At 55.1% G+C, this 17943-nt stretch overlaps 1 protein-coding gene across 2 annotated transcripts; it reads left to right on the top strand.

Annotated features, from left to right (window-relative positions):
- The first annotated feature begins 150 nt into the window (after positions 1–150).
- Positions 151–17812, top strand: TWNK (twinkle mtDNA helicase). Of its 2 annotated transcripts, XM_045024845.1 has the most exons (5): positions 152–1461; positions 2390–2630; positions 3433–3540; positions 12156–12297; positions 15076–17812. In XM_045024845.1, the coding sequence occupies exons 1-5, from the start codon at positions 219–221 to the stop codon at positions 15331–15333; spliced, it is 1992 nt and encodes a 663-aa protein (XP_044880780.1). In that variant the 5' UTR covers positions 152–218; the 3' UTR covers positions 15334–17812. The 2 variants fall into 2 exon arrangements, with proteins under 2 accessions (XP_044880781.1, XP_044880780.1); XM_045024846.1 differs by lacking the exons at positions 12156–12297; positions 15076–17812 and adding an exon at positions 6217–6331 and having other exon boundaries at positions 151–1461.
- Positions 17813–17943: the final 131 nt, after the last annotated feature.

The following is a 17943-nucleotide window of genomic DNA, read 5'->3' on the forward strand; positions in this document are numbered from 1 at the left end:
GGGGCGGGACCGGGCTCAGCGCCGCGCCAGGCAGGAGCCGGGGGGTTAGGAGCCGGGGGCAGCGGGAGGCGGGGGCTGCGGGCGGCAGGGAGTTGCGGGAGGGCAGGAGGGGGTTGTGGCGGGAGGGGGTCTCCAGGGAGTAGGCGGGAGCTGGCGGCTGCAGGGGGAGCCAGGTGACCTTGCGGCGCCCTGTGCGGGAAGCTGGCACCGGTGGGGTGATGGGGGCCCCCCCCTGCAGAGCCCCCCTGCGCCTGCTGCCTGCGCTCGCCTGCTGGGCAAGGGGCCGGGGAGCCCCGCTGGGCCCGGGGACCCTGGCTGGCCCCTCCCGGCGGCACTACAAGAAGGAGACGCTCCCTGCCTCCGAGGGCCCCATCCCGCCCGTGACCGTCACCGAGATCCGCCAGTACCTGCGAGCCCAGGGCATCCCCTTCCACGACGGCTACAGCTGCCTGCACGCGCCCAGCCTCTTCGTGGAGGGGCCGGGGGAGCAGCAGCCCCCCGCCGGCAGCGCCCGCTACAGCCTCTTCATCGACAAGACCACGGGCAGCTTTGTGTGCACAGCCACCCTGGCCGAGGGCACTTGGCAGGACTTCCAGGCTAGCGTGGAGCTGAAGCACAAAGGAGTCCCTCATGCTGGCCTGGAGCAGCTTGACGGGGTGGACCAGGCAGGGGAGGACGCCCGCCATATCTGGGACCGGGCGCTGCCACTCGGGGAGCTGCTGGACGAGGAGGAGACTCGGACGGCCAAGGCCATGTTCGGCATCTCCAAGGTGTCGGACGCCACCCTGAAACGCTTCGGGGTGCGCTACCTGCGGACTGCCCGCACCCTGGTCTTCCCCTGGTTCAGCCCCCGCGGCACCGGCCTGAAGGGCCTGAAGCTGCTGGGGGCCGAGTGCCAGGGGCAGGCGGTGCTTTACGTGGAGAACACTCTCCCCCGGCCCAGCGCCTATCACAACCTCTTCGGGCTGCCCCTGATCGGCCGCAGAGACACAGAGGTGGTGCTGACAGGCCGGGAGCTGGACACCCTGGCCCTGTACCAGGCTACTGGCTTGCCCAGCTTGGCCCTACCCCGTGGGGCTACCTGCCTGCCCCCGGCCCTGCTTCCCTATCTAGAGCAGTTCAAGCGCATCACCTTGTGGCTGGGTGAAGACCTCCGCTCCTGGGAGGCCGCCAAGCTCTTTGCCCGCAAACTGAACCCCAAACGCTGCTCCCTGGTGCGACCCGGCGACCAGCAGCCCCGGCCCCTGGAGGCTTTCACCCGCGGTATGAACCTCTCCAAGATCCTCCGCTCCGCCCTGCCTGCTGGGCACAAGTCCATCATCTCCTTCCGCCAGCTGCGGGACGAGGTCTTCGGGGAGCTGTCCAACGTGGAGCAGGTGGCCGGGGTCAAGTGGGCCCGCTTCCCTGAGCTGAACAAACTCCTCAAGGGCCACCGGAAAGGGGAGCTCACCGTCTTCACAGGTGACTGGCTACCGGTGTGAGGGAGGGGGCTGGGAGAATGGGACTCCACTGGCAGCTTCAGCCTCTGTGTTTGAGCACTTCATCCCTCTGTCTTTCATTGGCCTAGTTGGTGGGGGAGCAGAGGGTGTTCTCTGCGGAGGAGCTCTTGTCACTGCCCTTGTCATTGATCGTACTCCTATAGCCAGGACTCAATCGAGGTGGCTGCTGCAGACTGGTGGGTTCCTGTTTAATCCTCTCTTCCCCGCCTGGAGTTGCTGGTAATGTCATGTCCTGCACCGTAAAGCTGACTGTGGTGTTACCAGTCTGATTTCCAGTGAGGAATGAGCAGCAGGAGCTGCCAGACATTGAAGAGATAAAGAGCCTGTTTTCATACCATTGGCCTTAGAAATAATATTCCCCCTTGTTCCCGCCCCCACTGGAAAATGTAAGATACCGGCATGAGTTTCTCAAGGACTCCTGGGTGCAGTTGATCCTGTTGAAGTGCATCCAGGTTAACGTGGTCCAGTTTCTTTTTTCCAAGCCCCTTTAAGTGATGTGTAAATGCCCTGTGCGTCTGGCCTGCCTGTTACCGCAGGCATGGGCACGAGAGGTCGCGTGCTAGTTCCGCAGCACGGTTCTCATGTGGAGAACCCTCTTGTGAGGGTGTCCAGCAGCGTAACTCAGCACAGAGTCTGGCCCTTCCGCATTAGAGACAGAAAAGACCTGTTGGGTCTCACTGAGTCCTTGACCGGAGGAGGGCTGGGCCCTATCATATATTCCCCAGTGATTTCCCCACCCCAGAGAAGTGGCTCCCAACTAGGGAGGTTCTTCCCTAGTCTCTGTTAGGAAGAGTTTCCTGCTGTTCAGCCTCCTGCAACATTCTCTGGCTGGCGAGGCAGGCGAGCCCGGGGGCTCTAGCTCTCATTTAACCCTCTTGCCATTGAAACAGGCCCCACGGGCAGTGGGAAGACGACCTTTATCAGCGAGTATGCCCTGGACCTCTGCATGCAGGGGGTGAACACCCTGTGGGGAAGCTTTGAGATTAACAACGTGCGCCTGGCCAAGATCATGCTGACCCAGTTTGCGGTGAGGCGGCTGGAGGAGCAGCTGGACCAGTTCGACGAGTGGGCAGACAAGTTCGAGGACCTGCCGCTCTACTTCATGACCTTCCACGGGCACCAGAGCATCAAGTAACGTATCTGCCAGCAGCCCCGTTTTTGCACATCCACCCTTGTGAGAACTTTGCACCATGTTCACCTTGGAGGCAGTGATCTGCCCCCAGAATATTTCATATTGATATAACACGCTGTGGGGCAGCCGGGGGCGCAGGGACTTCCCCAGGGTCACACAAGACCTGCCGGTAGTGTCGGGATTAGAACTAGGCATTAGAACTTGTGCCCAGTCCACTGGACCACAGCTCCGAGAGGGATCTAGGGGGTCCTGTGTTGCTATGCAGACTGTGATCTGGGGCGCTTACATGGGCTGGATGGAATCACCAGAGCCATTTGGTACCTAATGCCAAGTGTTTGCCTGGGGCTCAAAACAGGTCGATGACCCTGGCCGCAAATGCCTGCCGTCTGCTGCGGGACACTAGAGGGAACACACCCTGGCCTCTGGGGGAAGAGAGCAGCAGCAGCTTTACAGACAGGGAAGGGTCAGGCCTTTGGTTTGGCCTCTTACAGCCAAAAGTGTGTCTGTGATGCCTTCTGCCCAAAGCACCTTGTGAGTGTCGATGTAATTAACCACACAGCCCAGCCTATAGATCGGGGGCCAACCCCTTGTGTAGCCGCTAGGCTGAGGTGGGAACTTGCCCAAGACCTTGCAATGAGTCAGTGGCAAGCTGGGAATGGCTCTTCAGCGTCCCCGTCCCAGGCTTCCACCACAAGCCCCTCATTCCTCCTCTCACCTTCATAGGAACCAGCTTCTCTGGTGCCTCATTTGCCTGGGCTGAATGCATGTGACTGAGGCAGCTTCTTCTCCTTTCCCCCGCAGGACGGTGATTGAGACCATGCTGCACGCGGTGTACATGTATGATATCAGCCACGTGGTCATTGACAATCTCCAGTTCATGATGGGGCAGGAGCAGCTCACTGTGGACAGGTGACCCTCTCCCCTCGTACTTGGTGTGTTCCACTCACGCTTCCTCTCCCCGGCCTGGAACCTCTTCATGCAGTCCTCTCCGGTGTAACCGGTGAACCTGGCTCCTTAGGGCTCCAGCTCACTCGTTCCCCTTCTTACCTGGACCCACGTGTCCCAGGGAGCCTTTCCTCATCTAGAGGCACTGCCTGTATAATGTATTTCGGGAATCTGGTTTTCTTACCGTCTGCATTGTGGCAGCACCTAAGTCGTAGACCAGGCCTCGCTGTGCCAGGCATTTTACAAACACAGGACATAAAGACAGTGCCTGCCCCAAAGAGTTTCCAATCTAAATAATTTATTTTTCGGTATCAATCGATAAAATACCTTTGAAGAGAACATCGCGTTAGTCAGTATCTGCAAAGTGAGCTCTGGAGTTTACACCGTTTTCAGGGGTTTGATTTTTTGGTGCGAAGTGTTTTCTCGGCTGGGAATTTTACGTGACGGGAAGATCAGGGCAAAAGGGCGGGGGGAATTGCTTCAGGTGGGTTTGTAATAGGAGATGCATTAAAAGCTGTTTTATCTGGCATGTATGGGGAATAGGGGGTGCTGGTAAGTGAAAAATGCCGGGTAACTAAGAGGGAGGGAGTTTGGGTGCGGGAGGGGGTGGGGGCACAGGGGGCGCTCGTCTCAGGCAGCTCCCCGCAAGCGGTGACCTGTCCTGGCTGCTGCTAAGAGGAGGCGTGGCAAGCAGCTCTGCACGCCGCCCCTGCCCCGCCCCCAGCGCTGCCTGGCCAATGGGAGCTGTACTTTATTTACTAGAACGATTTTGTGCTTCTCCAGCCCCTGCAGAATCTCAAGTTGCTTTGCAAATGGAGCAACCTGCTATACAGACAGTGCACAGGGCTCACTTCAGCCACTGCTGAAATGCGGTCTCTTCTGGGGAGTGAGGGGGAGCTGTCTGACAGTGCGCAGCAACACCAGGTAGCATTTCGGTGCTGGAAGGGCGCTTACTGGACTCAAGCGGCAGGGGGTTATATGTACCTGAGTTTTGGCATTTGGCCTGGAGCCCAGGATTGTGGGGTCTTTGTGATGCACAAGAGATGAGCACTTTGGTTTCTATGTAGCAGCCTTTCCTTTTAAAGAGGCACCACTTGCAGCTTGCTGCAGCCTTGGGAAGCTGCAGTCTTGACCCCGTTGTGCCGGGCACCGTAAAAACACAGCGAGAGACAGACCCTGCTCTGAAGAGCTTAGTCCAAAACTAGATTGCCATTGAGATTTCTCGAGCGCTCGGGTCCCCAGTAACCAGTCTCAATGGGGATGACGCAGGACCAGGTCCTTCATCTCAGTGCCTCAAAGTGCTTCCCAAACAACAGTGGCCAGAGCCTCTGCTGATGCGAATGGGTGCAGCTCCACTGAAGTCAACCCACCGGCACCTCTCTCAATCCCCACGTGGGGCAGGGAAGCCTTAGTAGAGGGGTACATTGAAATGCAAAGAGATTAAGCCACTTGACTATGGTCGTGCTGGATGTGTGTGCCAGAGCTGGGAATAGAACCCAGGAGTCCTGACTCTGCCTGCTGCGCTCACCGCTGCATGGTGCTCTAGCTGCTAGCAGGAAGGATGACTTAGTGGATAGGGGACAGCCTGGGACTTGGGTGCTGTGGGTTCAGTTGCCTGCTCTGCCAAAGACTTCCTGGGTGGCCTTGAGCAAGTCACTCAGTCTCTGTGCCTCAGTTTCCCATCTGAGCAATGGGGACAGTAGCTCTGCCCTGCCTCCCAGGGGCATCGGCTCCATCAGTGAGCCTGAGGTGCTCAGGTACTGCGGCGATGGGAGTCAGACAGTCCCTAGAGAGATGGATAATCACCGGGAAATGAAAGACGTAGAATAACAGTGTATCAGGGAGGGCTCATTTCATTTCCTAATGTTTCCCCTCTCTCCTCAGAACTGCATCTTACCCTCACTTCATGCCCCACTGCTGTTGGGAACCAGAGCTGAGGAACCCCCCTCTCTGGCCAGCTGGTGACTGGCTGGTAGCCTGCTGCCGTTTACCATCCCCCAGCCCCATGTGAAGTGGCCCCCTCTGCTCGCTAGCTGGATGGAGAGCGGCATGTCTGATGCCACGCTTCCAGCTCTTGGGCAGGCCCGGTAGCCTGCAGGAGCAGAACTTGTGACTCCCCAATGTTAGGCTGTCCCCCTGGGTGCCGTCAGTGCCTGTAAACTGGAATCGCCTGACTGCTCCTGTGAGAAGGGCTGAAGACAGGCTCCAGGGCTCTCCGCATTGCAGGAAGGCGGGTCTCTTTATTCTGCTCTCAGATTTCAGCCTGTCCAAAACCCCAGTTTATTGCTGAGATGGAACAGTGGGGGCTTTATCTTGTAAAGAGCTCTGCTTTTTAAAACCGGAGACAGCGTGGCCATGCCTGTAAGAGGCATTTTTTTGTTCAAAGTTGGTAACAAGTGTTATAGGCTAATTAGGGTGTGCTAAATCCAGATACGGTTATTCCTAAGCTGTACGTTGGGAACAAAGCCTCTACAGAGAGGACATGGAAATCACTGATGGTTCAATCTTTATTACCTTTGCGGTTAGGATTAACAAACTTCAGTTGGATTTTACTGAGCTGCAGGATGTAATAAAAGTGAGCAAACAATATGCACAATCTTTTTATCATGCTATTGAATTTCAATTTTTATTTGGCAACAGGTACTGGGAATATTTGAATGTAATACCACCAGGAAAGAGCGTGTTTACGCGGCTCTTATATATTGAGCATTAACACCTTGAAACAAAAGTGTGCAAGCTGATTTAACTATTAGAAACACATCTAATCCCAAAACACCTGCTTTGAAAACAAGTGAGAGAACTTTCTTGACTGAACATTAAGAGGACATTTGAATGCACGCGTGTTAATGTTGTACTAGATCAAGAAACTTTGAGTCTTGACGGCGGCAGATTGAATCAACTTCTGATTAGGTCTCTTGTTATGACACACCTGCTTATTTAATGCAACCATCCTAAGCGTCAGAGACATTGACACAACCTTGTTCCAGTTCTCTATGTTTCCATGCTCCTGCACAAACACGCCATGCTGTCCTGTGCCTACACTACTAACTTTTGCACCCTCTTGTGCAGTCACAGAATATGGTGGTATTGGTGGCAGTGACATGAGCAGTGGCACCGGACTCTGTCCTCCTGTTTCCAACCCATTGTATTTGGCAGAGGAAATATTGGATTCGGGCAGTGGACCTGTTTCCAAACTAATGCATGGTAATGAACCTGCTGTACGTGGAAGAAAAGAGCATGACTCGTTGGGGGTAGAGCTTCTGATGACCGCAAGTGTGTGAACTAAGTGGTACATGTGTTGTCAGTTCTGTGAGCTTCTGGCGCACCAGACACTTCACAAACGAACTCTTCTGCACCTCAGTCCAGCTCACCCTGCCCAAGGTGTGTGAGAAGCTGATGGTGTCACATCTTCTTACTGTGGTCAGCAGTAAAGGAGGTAGAACCCCAACCAGGCAGGGCATGAAATGGGGGCAGAGATTCCAGAACAGTGGGTCTGTAGTGTCGTTTCTCACGTGACAGGAATGGGAAAGCACTTCGGTTCCTTGGCTATGCCAGCGTTCGTCCGGAGCTCCCTACGTGTCGTCATGCTATAGTGAGCCAGCGAAAGGCTCTGCGTTCCTGCCTGTCACCATTGCAGTAGACAGCGTAAAACCATTCTTGTGTCGTCTTCTTCCTGATGTGCACACAGCCGACTGGTGTCGAGCGCAGTGCTTCAGCCTCACCCGGAAAGCCACCAACCAGAATGACGGTTTTATCACGTGGTGCTTGTGTCATTAGTGGCTCAGATAAAAATGTGGCAAAGTCCTTCTTATTTCTGGAAGTGCAATGAGATTTCACCCAGTTACTTGGAAGCAGCATGTATCTGCCTTCCACCACTCTTCAGATGGGTCTTGTACCTCTTGACTATTTTTGCCTTGTACCACCCTTAATAGATTCTTGTCCTCCCCCTGTAGAAGTCTGCTGCAAGGTCTCCAAATATTTTGACCCAGACAGCTTTCCTATGGCTTGTACATCTATCCCAAGACATCTTCTCCCAGTTGGTGGGAACTGGACATCAGCCGTCAGTACGACACCCAGTGATGCGTCTGTGCCTGTTCTGAGACAGCCATGTGCCTGCTAATGCCAGAAGGAAAGGCATTAACTTACGTTTCAAAATCTGTGGCAATTCATGGTCCTGCTGGCTTCATAGGCTGTGCTGAGTTGCTGATGGGTATTTCAGTCTGCCTCCATGATTAAGGCCTTTGACTTCTTTCCCTACCTCATATAGCATAGAAAAAGTTGGAGCTTCTTTCTGGGCAGTGGATCATGACTGTGTTCCATGTCCAGGCTCCCGTTCTTGTGCCGTAAGCAGGGGCGGCTCTAGGCATTTCGCCGCCCCAAGCACGGCAGGCAGGCTGCATTCGGCGGCTTGCCTGCGGGAGGTCCGCTGGTCCCGCGGCTTCGGCAGACCTCCCGCAGCCGTGCCTGCAGGAGGTCCATCGAAGCCATGGGACCAGCGGACCTCCCACAGGCAAGCCGCTGAAGGCACCCTGCCTGCCGCCCCCGCGGCACCGGCAGAGCGTCCCCCGCAGCTTGCCGCCCCAAGCACACGCTTGGTGTGCTGGGGCCTGGAGCCACCCCTGGCCATAAGCCGTTACACCCCAGTGTTGTGCAGCTGCACTCATGCTAAGTCTTTGCATTCAACGGTGTGTCTTGTGTGGCTTCAGGAGCCAGATCTTTTTGTTGCAATATTTTGCAATGAAGTGGGTGGTTCCTCCCCAGAGAAGGGTCTTGATGCTTTGAAGCATTTGTAGGAGTGCATCCTCCTCTTCACTGTCACATTACTTCTTTGCCTTGACTCGTTGTGAAGACGCTGGACATCCAGACCAATGTGGAACGTGGATCTGGTGTCTGCTGCGATATGGGCTCCTGGGTTGTAAGACCAGGCTCATCTGCCGAGGGCTGAGTGAGTCCTGGTGATGCCTTCCCTTCCGCCTTCCCATTAAGCCATGCTTGGCTCTGACCGGGGGGCCACTTGGTTGAACTTCTGACGTGATCTCTTGAGGATGACAGGAGAACCCCTTGAGCACTTCAGCTGGTAGCTGATGCATTTCTGTGAGGTACGTGGCACCCCACCGTCCATAGTTTGTGTAGTCAAGATCTCACGAAGAATGGTATGATGTGTCAGGTCTCGAACTCAGGCCTCCCCAGACAGCTGCCGTGTCCTGGCCTCCATCCACTACTGAAACCAAGTGGACTGAGAAGCTACTCTGCCTATAGCCCCAGCCAAGGCACCACCCACGGGAGCTCTGATTGGAGGATCACCCGGCTCCACCGATTGGATCAGTTACACTATTTAAGCCCGGAGAAGGCACAGGAAGTTTGTCCGAGCAACGAAGTGGTTTCCTATTGTGGTTACGCTGAACCCTGCTTGTGCCTGCCTCCTGCACCCTACCCTGCTCCTGGCTCCTGCCCTGCTCCTGGCTCCTGCCTTACTCCCACCTTCGCTGCTGTTCCCACCATGCTTGGTCCTTGCCTCTCCTCCTGCCCTAGGCCTCGCCTCCAACCCTTAGTGACCAGTCCCGGCTCTGACCCCGGCTTCCGACCCTGACTCCAGCTCTGGCATTTGGTATCTCACCTTGGCTCTGACCCTCTGCTTTGATTCCTGGTTCTGACTCTGGCTTGGCCTCTGGCTCTGGGAACTGGCAGTTGATTCTGGTGCTGCCCCTTGGTTTTGTTCCCAAACCTGGATGCCTGCTCCGCCCACTAGTCCTGCTCTGACTACTAGGCCTGACTGCCTACGTTCCGGTCCATAACAAATGTCATCGTACATTTGAAGGTGAAGAGATGCGGCTCCCAATTTCCTTCTCCCTAGGCATAGTTGAGCATGATCAGTGGGGCCACCATTTCCATGGACTGCCACCAAAACCTGAAGTTCACACGACCTTGACCGTGGCTCGTCACAGAGGTGGAGGTGAGATCGTGCGAAGTACAAGCTGACGTGAGCTCACCATAAAAAATGTGACCCGTCACCTCTGTGCTTGAAATGTCAGATTGTGAGCCTGCGTCGCCCTGGCATGTGGCTTGGCATTCGGAGCTTTGTTCTGTTTGGTCCAAGAACTCCACTTCCCATCCAGGCATCTGCTGGCCCTGAAGCCAGTGTGTGCCGACCTGTGTGTTTTTGAAAGTTTATTGAGAAGTGGAGGCCTCCTGATCCTGATGCAAATTGCTCTCTGTACTCTGGTGTGGTCCATTTTAGTTCCATCAGTTTACAGTACAGAGCTCGACAGAACCACATTCTGCTGCCCAAGCACTGACGACACGTTTGCATCTCTCCAGTAGTCGTTATTTCTGGGTCTGTTGTCATGTGCAGTTGGTTGAAATGTGTCCACCTGGAGTTCTCATTTGGATGTTTAACGTTAATGTTAAAGCTCTTTCCTCCATTGCAGGTTTGCAGTTTTCTTCAGAGTCAGAGCACCACGCTTTGCAAACACAGCCCTTGGATGGACTGGTTTTGCTTTCCCATTTCGTACATTGGCTCATGCGATTGTGTCGATGACGTCAGGAACGTGGAGTGTGCTGCAGTTTGTAGGCTTTGGGTCAGTCAGTATCGGATCAGGGGCAGGTTCTCTCTGCCAAGCGGCGACTTGCATTGCGTGGAAGGAGTGTTTGCCATCCAGAGAAGATCATTTGTGTCAATTTTGCCGGCTGTGTAGCGAACAGACTTCCTGGGAATCGGGTTGGGAGAAGTAGCAGCACCATTCTCAGCATCCGTAGTTCATAGGGTTTTCTCTGCTAAGGCTGTGTCCACCTTTCAGATTCCTTGGTAACTAATGCAGTGGCTGGCCTTATGGCCTACAACTCCTCCCACTGATGTAGGAGTGTGGAATTTCAGGACCAGCTTCCTATTAAAAATTGCTGTAATGATTCCCAACCTCAGATGGCTCCAAAACGTGGCCTTGATTGGCTACAGGCTGAAGCTCATTTTGAAACCAAAACGTTGCTGTGTCGGTAATTTTGCTACCTTCACTCTTGTCATCACAGACCCCGCAAACGGGATGTAACCAGTCAAGTTGGTCTTCGTTTAGCTGCCGTAAAGGTAACACTCGTTTTGTGGCCAGACACAGCCTCCTTCGTCTGTTCATTTATCTTGAAAGTAGTTTACAGAGATGAGCCTCTGTTTAAGGGGCACTTCTTGACAAAAGATGCAGCATCTCCTGTCCATAGGTTTCACAGAACTAGACTGGCTTGTATTACAGCCACTGGTGTCTTTATTGGGAGCACTACAATTTGCCACATATCAGTTGCAGATCCTCTTGCTTTGCGTAACCTCTGGATTTTGCCTTTGTCAGCGTATTGGGCACGGCAGTTTCTGTGCCCTGGGACTGATACTGTCTGATGTGAATGAAAGATGGACTCCATTCTGTCAATGGCCGCTCTGTGTTTCACATCTTGCGTCTTCCCTTTACTGGCTGTTGCCTCCCTTATTCTAGGCAATCCTTGTTCACCTGCTTTACGCACATCTTCTCTACGTGATTCCTGGCAAATAATCCAGAGACTAGGAAACTCAGGTGGCTCTATTGAGATTTTCAGTTCCCTGTTTTACAACTGTGACCAAAAGGAGTGTCATAAACCACCGCCCCATCTAACTACTGTTCTCTGTTTGTAAAATATATCATCCCCACCACTTCTGTGTTAATTCTTCCCTAACCACAAAGCATGATGGGCTATGGAACCAAGGCCAATCATCTGAGAAAATGATTTCACATATTACAGGAAAAATAACGTCTGAGTTATGATTAACTTATTGCTAATATTAAGGTCTGTGGATGACTGGATATTGTAAAGAGTTGAATACTAGGGAGCAAAAGGTGTTAAAGCCATGATGTGTGTCTTTTCCGTTATGGTTTTAAGAGACTGAAAGGGAATTATGCCAGACAGTGTGACAAGTTCAAGCACACCCCGTTGGTATATCAAACCTTTTTGGGGAATTTTAGCAGCAGTGTTTGTTCGAGGGTCTAAACCTCAGAATTCAGCTTGGTGACAATCATTTTCAAAGTCAGCAGGTTCCAGTTATGGTAGAAGAAGTTGGTACCAGCTTTTACCAAAGAGTGCGACTAGACCCCTTCTAGAGGATGGACTGAGATTTCTGTCTAGTCGAATGGTCCGTTTGTTGAAGCAGGAATCTGGCAATCAGGACTCCTGGGTACTAGTCCTGCCTCTGCCTGGCTGTGTGAACGTTGAGGAGTCACTCCCCTTCTCCCTGCCTCCATTTGCTCATCTGTTAAGTGGGGATAATGGTCCTCTTAATCCGCCACCTCCATGGAGCTGTAGATGTGCAGTGTGTCTGAGCACTTCATAATCATTAGCATATTTATCTGCACAGCACCCCGTGAGGCAGGGCAGGGTTGTTACCCCATTTCGCAGATGGGGAACTGAGGCACAGAGAGGCTAAGTACTCCAACCATTAGACCATCCTCCTTAATTGCCCTGTCACTGTTTGTAAGAGGTTCATTGTCTGCATGTTGGAAGCACTTCCCAGAGCCATGCCGCGAGCAATGTCTCTTCCTCATCACCCCCTTGCCATCTTGCTGTTCCAGGCTTGCCGTCCAAGACTACATTGTGGGCGCCTTCCGGAAGTTTGCAACGGACAACAGTTGTCATGTGAGCCTGGTCATCCACCCTCGGAAGGAGGACGAAGAGCGAGAGCTTCAGACGGCCTCTATATTTGGGTCTGCGAAGGTGAGTGGCTATTGGGAATAACCTCAGGCTTGGATCTGCTCAGGCTGTGTCAGCAGCTGGCCAGCAGTCGTGTGTCGAATGGAGCAATTTACAATGGCCTGTCTTAAAAGAGTTGGTGGCCCATGCGGACTCCATCTCCCAGAATGCAGTGCTCTGTTGTGATGAGTCTTCCTGGCTGCAGGGGCCCTGTGTATGGCTTTGCATGTGATAGAAACGAGCCCGTGCCCATGTGGGGCTGTTCCCTACAGCACAGTCCTGGTGGGCACCGGTAGCGGTTCCTGCACCTGAGTCACTGATAACTTCTGGTCTCAACCCAGAGAGGAGCGGGTGGCTTGTAAATTGTGAGTAAAACTGGTTTAGGCAGTTCTGGGTCTGGCACCTTCCCCTAGTATTGAGAACCCGCTTCCATAGCTCAGGCACCGTGTGTGAAACTTCCAGTGGGTTTGTTCTGCAGTCCTGGTGGTAGCGCTTTATCCCTTCGGGATCAGGGCCACTTGGGAGCCCTCTTCAGGGAATAAAATAAAGAGGTAACGGCGGGATGTCAGCTGGGGGCATGCTGTGGTGAAGGAGAGACCTGCAGACCCTGCAGCGAGGGAGCCAAGCGCCTGGGAAGGGGACACAGTCTGGAGGTTTGAGGAGTGAGCCCGATTCTTCATTTGTCTTTCTCGTTGATGCTGAACTGGTGTTTGCTGTTACACCCTGAGCACTGTAGCTCTGCTGGCTTAAACCCCAGTGTAGACGCAGCTAGGGCGACAGAAGAATTCTCCCATCGACCTAGCTCCTGCTACTCGGAGAGGTGGGTTAACTACGCCGGCGGAAAATCAGGAAGCTACAGCGCCAGAGCTGTGCCAGCGTAGTGCCCGTAGTGTAGACGTACTCTTAGGGCTGGTCTACACTGGGGGGGTGTCGATCTAAGATACACAACTTCAGCTACGTGAATAGCGTAGCTGAAGTCGAAGTATCTTAGATCGATTTACCTCAGGTCCTCACGGCGTGGGATCGATGGGGAGCGCGTTCGGGGATCGATATATCGCGTCTAGATGAGACGCGATATATCGATCCCCGATAAATCGATAGTCTGGACGTACCCTTAGTGGGGAGACCGGGGGGATGTGCATGAACAACCCTGCCTGAGCTGTGTGGGGCTCTCTGGGTGAGCTGGGAGCACACAGTCTCTTAAGTGGGTGGGTGTGTGTGCATGCGTGCGTCCGTCCCCCCTGACACACAGCGGGGTGTGGGGGCCACAACGGGCTCCTGCAAGCCACAGTCATACATCTCTGTTCAGTGGGTTTGTCCTCATGTGGCTTTAAACGGAGAGCCCTTGAGTGCGGCTCAGAGCCAGTGGTTAGACCCGTCTCCGTCTGCCTTCATTAAATGCTCTCTGATGTGCCAGCCGCCCTCGAGGAAGTGGGGCTGTAAGTTCCCTCTCGAGGATCCAGGCCGGTTTTATCTCCTCCCGTGTGGTGGCGTGTGGAGTGCACAGGAGGCTCTGTCTTTCGGGGACACTTGTGTCTCGCCGTCCCTGGGGCTAGTGGCCCTAATGCTGTAGCAGTCCCAAGGGCTGGAGGGTCCCAGAACAGTGAATAGCCGTGAGCCGGTGTCTCAGAAGGGTGCCAGAGGTCCTGACTATCGCAGCCTGGCCCAGTCCCCCTCCTGGCCGGCCCTGGTCTCTTGGGAATGGCCCTAGCTGCTGGGTCCCAGCCACCGGGGGTGGGCAGAGCCTGGTCGCTGTTCTGGTGCTGGCTCTGTAGGGTTCGCTCCCTGTCTCTGCACCCTTCTGTGGGACAGGAGACTCTGCTGTCCTGCTGCCCCTGGGACCAGGGCCTCCGATGAACTCCTGAGCCCCCCTAGTCCCAGGGCTTGTGCTTGCCCCCGCCCAGGCTGTGGCCACTCTGGGCTCCTAGTTTAACCCCTTCAGGGACAGCCTGGCAGAAGAGCAAGGAGCACAGGGGCTTTCCCAGCCACTGGAGAGTGACAGCTCATTGCAAAACAGCAACATTCCTGAGACATCCCTCCCACCCCCACACACACTCCTCTGAGGGGAGTCTTGTCAGCGTGTCAGGCCAAGCAGAGCCCCTCCTGCCTCCTCTCTCTCCAGCCTGGGCTTGCTTGTGGCCACGGCCTCTCCCCAGGCTGGCCCCTCCCCCCCTCCCGTGGTCTCTGCCCCCTTTTGCCAGGTGCCCAGGGTGAGAAACTCCAGCCCTTTCCCCCAGCCAGGCTCCTGCCTAGAGAGAGTTCATTGTTCCTGGGGTCGGGCCAGCAAATCAAAGCTGATGGGCCGAGGTTGCTCTGGGACGGCTTCCCAATCCTACTCATTCAGCCCTTTCCCAGCCCGGCACCTGTCGGGAATGCAGCACACAGGCTGCCCTTGGCGAGGGCTGGCAGCTTTCAGCGCAGAACCAACTGGGAGACAGGGTACAAACAGAATCTGACACCAGCATGTCCCGCTCTGTCCCACTCACAGTTCGGTCATTGCCGACCCACTGCGCTTTCCCCAAGTGCCAGGGGCTAAATTCCAATTGAGCAGGTCAGCTCCGCCTACTGTCTCCTGTTTTACTTGGCTGTGGAATTCTTCACTTCCTATCCCCGTGTGTTGCTGGGTGCTGTTAGATGTGCGTTCCACCCCAGAGGTGGCTGCATTTCCGAGGTGCACGAGGCATTTATGTTTGTATAAACGCATAGGCGCTGTCTGAAGTGCTCTGAACCCCTCAGTCTGACAGGCGTGAGTCCAGGTACCTCTCTCCCCATGGCCTTCTCCTTTCTGTCTCTCGCACCCAGGCCAGCCAGGAGGCCGACAACGTGCTGATCCTCCAGGACAGGAAGCTGGTGACGGGGCCAGGGAAGCGGTACCTGCAGGTGTCAAAGAACCGCTTTGATGGGGACGTGGGGGTCTTCCCGCTGGAGTTCAGCAAAGCCTCCCTCACCTTCTCCACCCCCGTCAAGGGGAAGGCCCGGCTGAAGAAAGTGAAAGATGACAATGGAGCGCCGCCGAAGCAGGCTCCAGCTGGAGGCAGCGGGGCCGCTAAGAAGCAGTGACCCAGCCCATGGCATGGGCTGCTCTGGTGCAATCCCTTCCCCGGGGCACTCCTCAGCCAGTGTTCATACCAGCCCTGAGGAGAAGGGGGCTGGTGCCAGGTGCTGGGGCAGGGGAGATGGGGACACAGCACTGCCAGTCTCAATTGGAAACTCTCACAGCCAAGGGGTGTTCCCTGTGCGGCTGCCAAGCGGGCCTGGCCAGGCCTGGGTTAGCTGCAGGCTCCTTGCCCCTCGGGGTGGGAACCTCGGTCAGGTTGCGTTGGGGGAGGAGGAACCGCACACCTACCTCTGCGTTACAGTCAGACGATAAGCTATAAACGGGCTCTTGTTTTAGAGCCTGCCAGGGGCCCACGACACCCCGGCTGACGGATACAGGCTGGCGCACAGGGGGAGTCCTGTGGGTTATGCCCCCGTCCGTTCACTTAGCACAGGTCCCGTCGGTTTGTCCTGGGGAGCCGTATGTCCGGACGCTGGGGTGCTGAGTCGGTGGAGCCTTCGGGCTGGATGTCCGGTTGCCAGACCCTCTCTCCTTGCTCTCGTCGCTGGAGTATTTCAGCCAATGGGGGTAAATCCTGACCCCAGACCCTGGAACCGAGCAGGACACGGTGCGGGTCACAAGCCAGTGTGAGTTTGCCAGGGGCTTCTCCACTCAGTCCCTACTGCACGTCTGGTCTGTGTCGTAGAACTGCTGCTGAATTAGCTCCGCTTGTCTCAGGAGACCTCCCTCCCTTCACTCCAGGGCCGGGCTGGTGGGTTCTGCAGGCCAGTCTGGAAGGGCACCAGCAGAACTGGGCAAGTCCTGGGGCTGGGAGAGCAGTGACTGCAGATCAGGAGTGAGGGACACCGGTAGAGCTGTGCAGGGCAGGTCCCAGGGCTGAGATAGCAGGGGGCTGCGGGTCGGGATTGAGGGGCACCGGCAGAGCTCTGCAGGGCTGGGCTAGCAGGGGGCTGCGGGTCGGGATTGAGGGGCACCGGCAGAGCTGGGAGGGGCTGTATGTGATGAGTGAGGTGCACAGCCAGAGCTGTGGGTTGAGGGATACACAGCTCCAGCCTGCACTGTCCCCCTCACTTCCACACGCCCTGGGAGAAGGCAGGAGGGGAAGGCGAGTGCAGGGGGGAAGCAGAGTGGCTCATGGCAGTGAAGCAGAAGTGACACAGTTGATGGCACTTGTTCCTGCCTGGCGGGTAATCACCAGCCCTGTTCGGTAGCGTCTGAGTGGAGATTGTGAAGTCCCTGCATGGCAGGTCAGGAGCCGGGGCGCCCCACCACCATGACACCAGCGTCATACAGTTGTCACCGCTGGAGCCTGCGGGCTGCACCTGCTTTGCGTACACAATTATTTTAAAATAGCGGGAGGCCCAAGCCAGCAATGTGCCGAGAGCTCTTCGTTGCCATCGACGGTGTCTGAGCTCACGGGGCCAGGACCCCTTGTTACGATTCCCTCAGCTTTGAATTGCCCCACAACCTGGGGGAGAACAGGCCTGTGTGAATGCACCAGCAATAAACTCCCAGCTGTTCAGCTCTGCCCTGGCCCTGCAGCAGAGCACGCTGTGGTGACCTCTGCTCCGCTCAGCTGGCTCGGGGATTCCAGCCCTCGCTGCCCCAGCAGCGCTGGGTTTCTTTGAAGGTCAAATAATGCTGCTTGTGTCTGAGGTGGATCCCAGAGTGGGGCAGTGTGAGGGAAATGGAGCCCCCCAGTGCATGGGATGGGGGGGTTTCTGAGAGAGTTTTATAAACCATGGTCCCAAAAGACTTTTCAGAGGGCAGTCTGGATTTATTCCCTCCTTCCCCAGGATTGGGAACCCTTGTGCTGGTGCGTGGGAACCGGACCCTGAATCTAACGTCACTCTCAGCTGACTGAAGCTCAGAAGGCAAAGGGAATCCATCATGCAAAATAAATTAGGGTTTTATAAATCCCTCTGGCTAGGCCTGGCCGTGCTGGCTGGATTCTAATGTGACGGTGATTATGAAATGGTTTGCAGAGTTCTCCCTGTATGGCCGTCTGCAATCCCACGGCTGCGTAGGAAGGCAGACTCCGGGGGGGAGTCGTTTTCAGTGTCGAATGCTGAATACTGTGATTTGGGGTCCCATTGCACTGGGAGGGGAAAACCTCCACAGTGCTGGCTCTCTGCAATAATTTTGTACACACGAGGGTGTGAAAAAGATCATGTTGATCAGATATTTTGTCTACAGCTTGTAATATGATTAAAAACAAAGGTGGGTTTTTCAGTGCTGCTTTGTCCACAAGGTGTCAATCTGCGTTCGACTTGAATCTTCTCCTTCTTTTCGAAAGGAAAACTTGATGGAACTTTCCTCAAATTCCCAGGCTCGCGGGCAGTTCCTCTGTGTAGCACTAAGCGCTTTGATTTTACGCTGAGCTCAGAAATCTCCATTCCTCAGGCTCTGGCTGCTGGCTGAGCCAGCGCTTTGAGAGCGTGGGTTTGCTTTACCTTTGAATGACCCTTTGAAATTCACGCAGAGCCAGATTGAGAGAGCCCCCTACTCCCGGTGGGTCGTGCGTGACTCCACGTCCATGGAACAGCGAATATGCAGCAAGAGTGAAGGTGCGGGAGAGGGAGCGAAATCCAAACGCATCCCTGGAATACCCC

Source organism: Mauremys mutica, chromosome 7, assembly GCF_020497125.1.
Source record: "Mauremys mutica isolate MM-2020 ecotype Southern chromosome 7, ASM2049712v1, whole genome shotgun sequence".
NCBI lineage: Eukaryota > Metazoa > Chordata > Testudines > Geoemydidae > Mauremys > Mauremys mutica.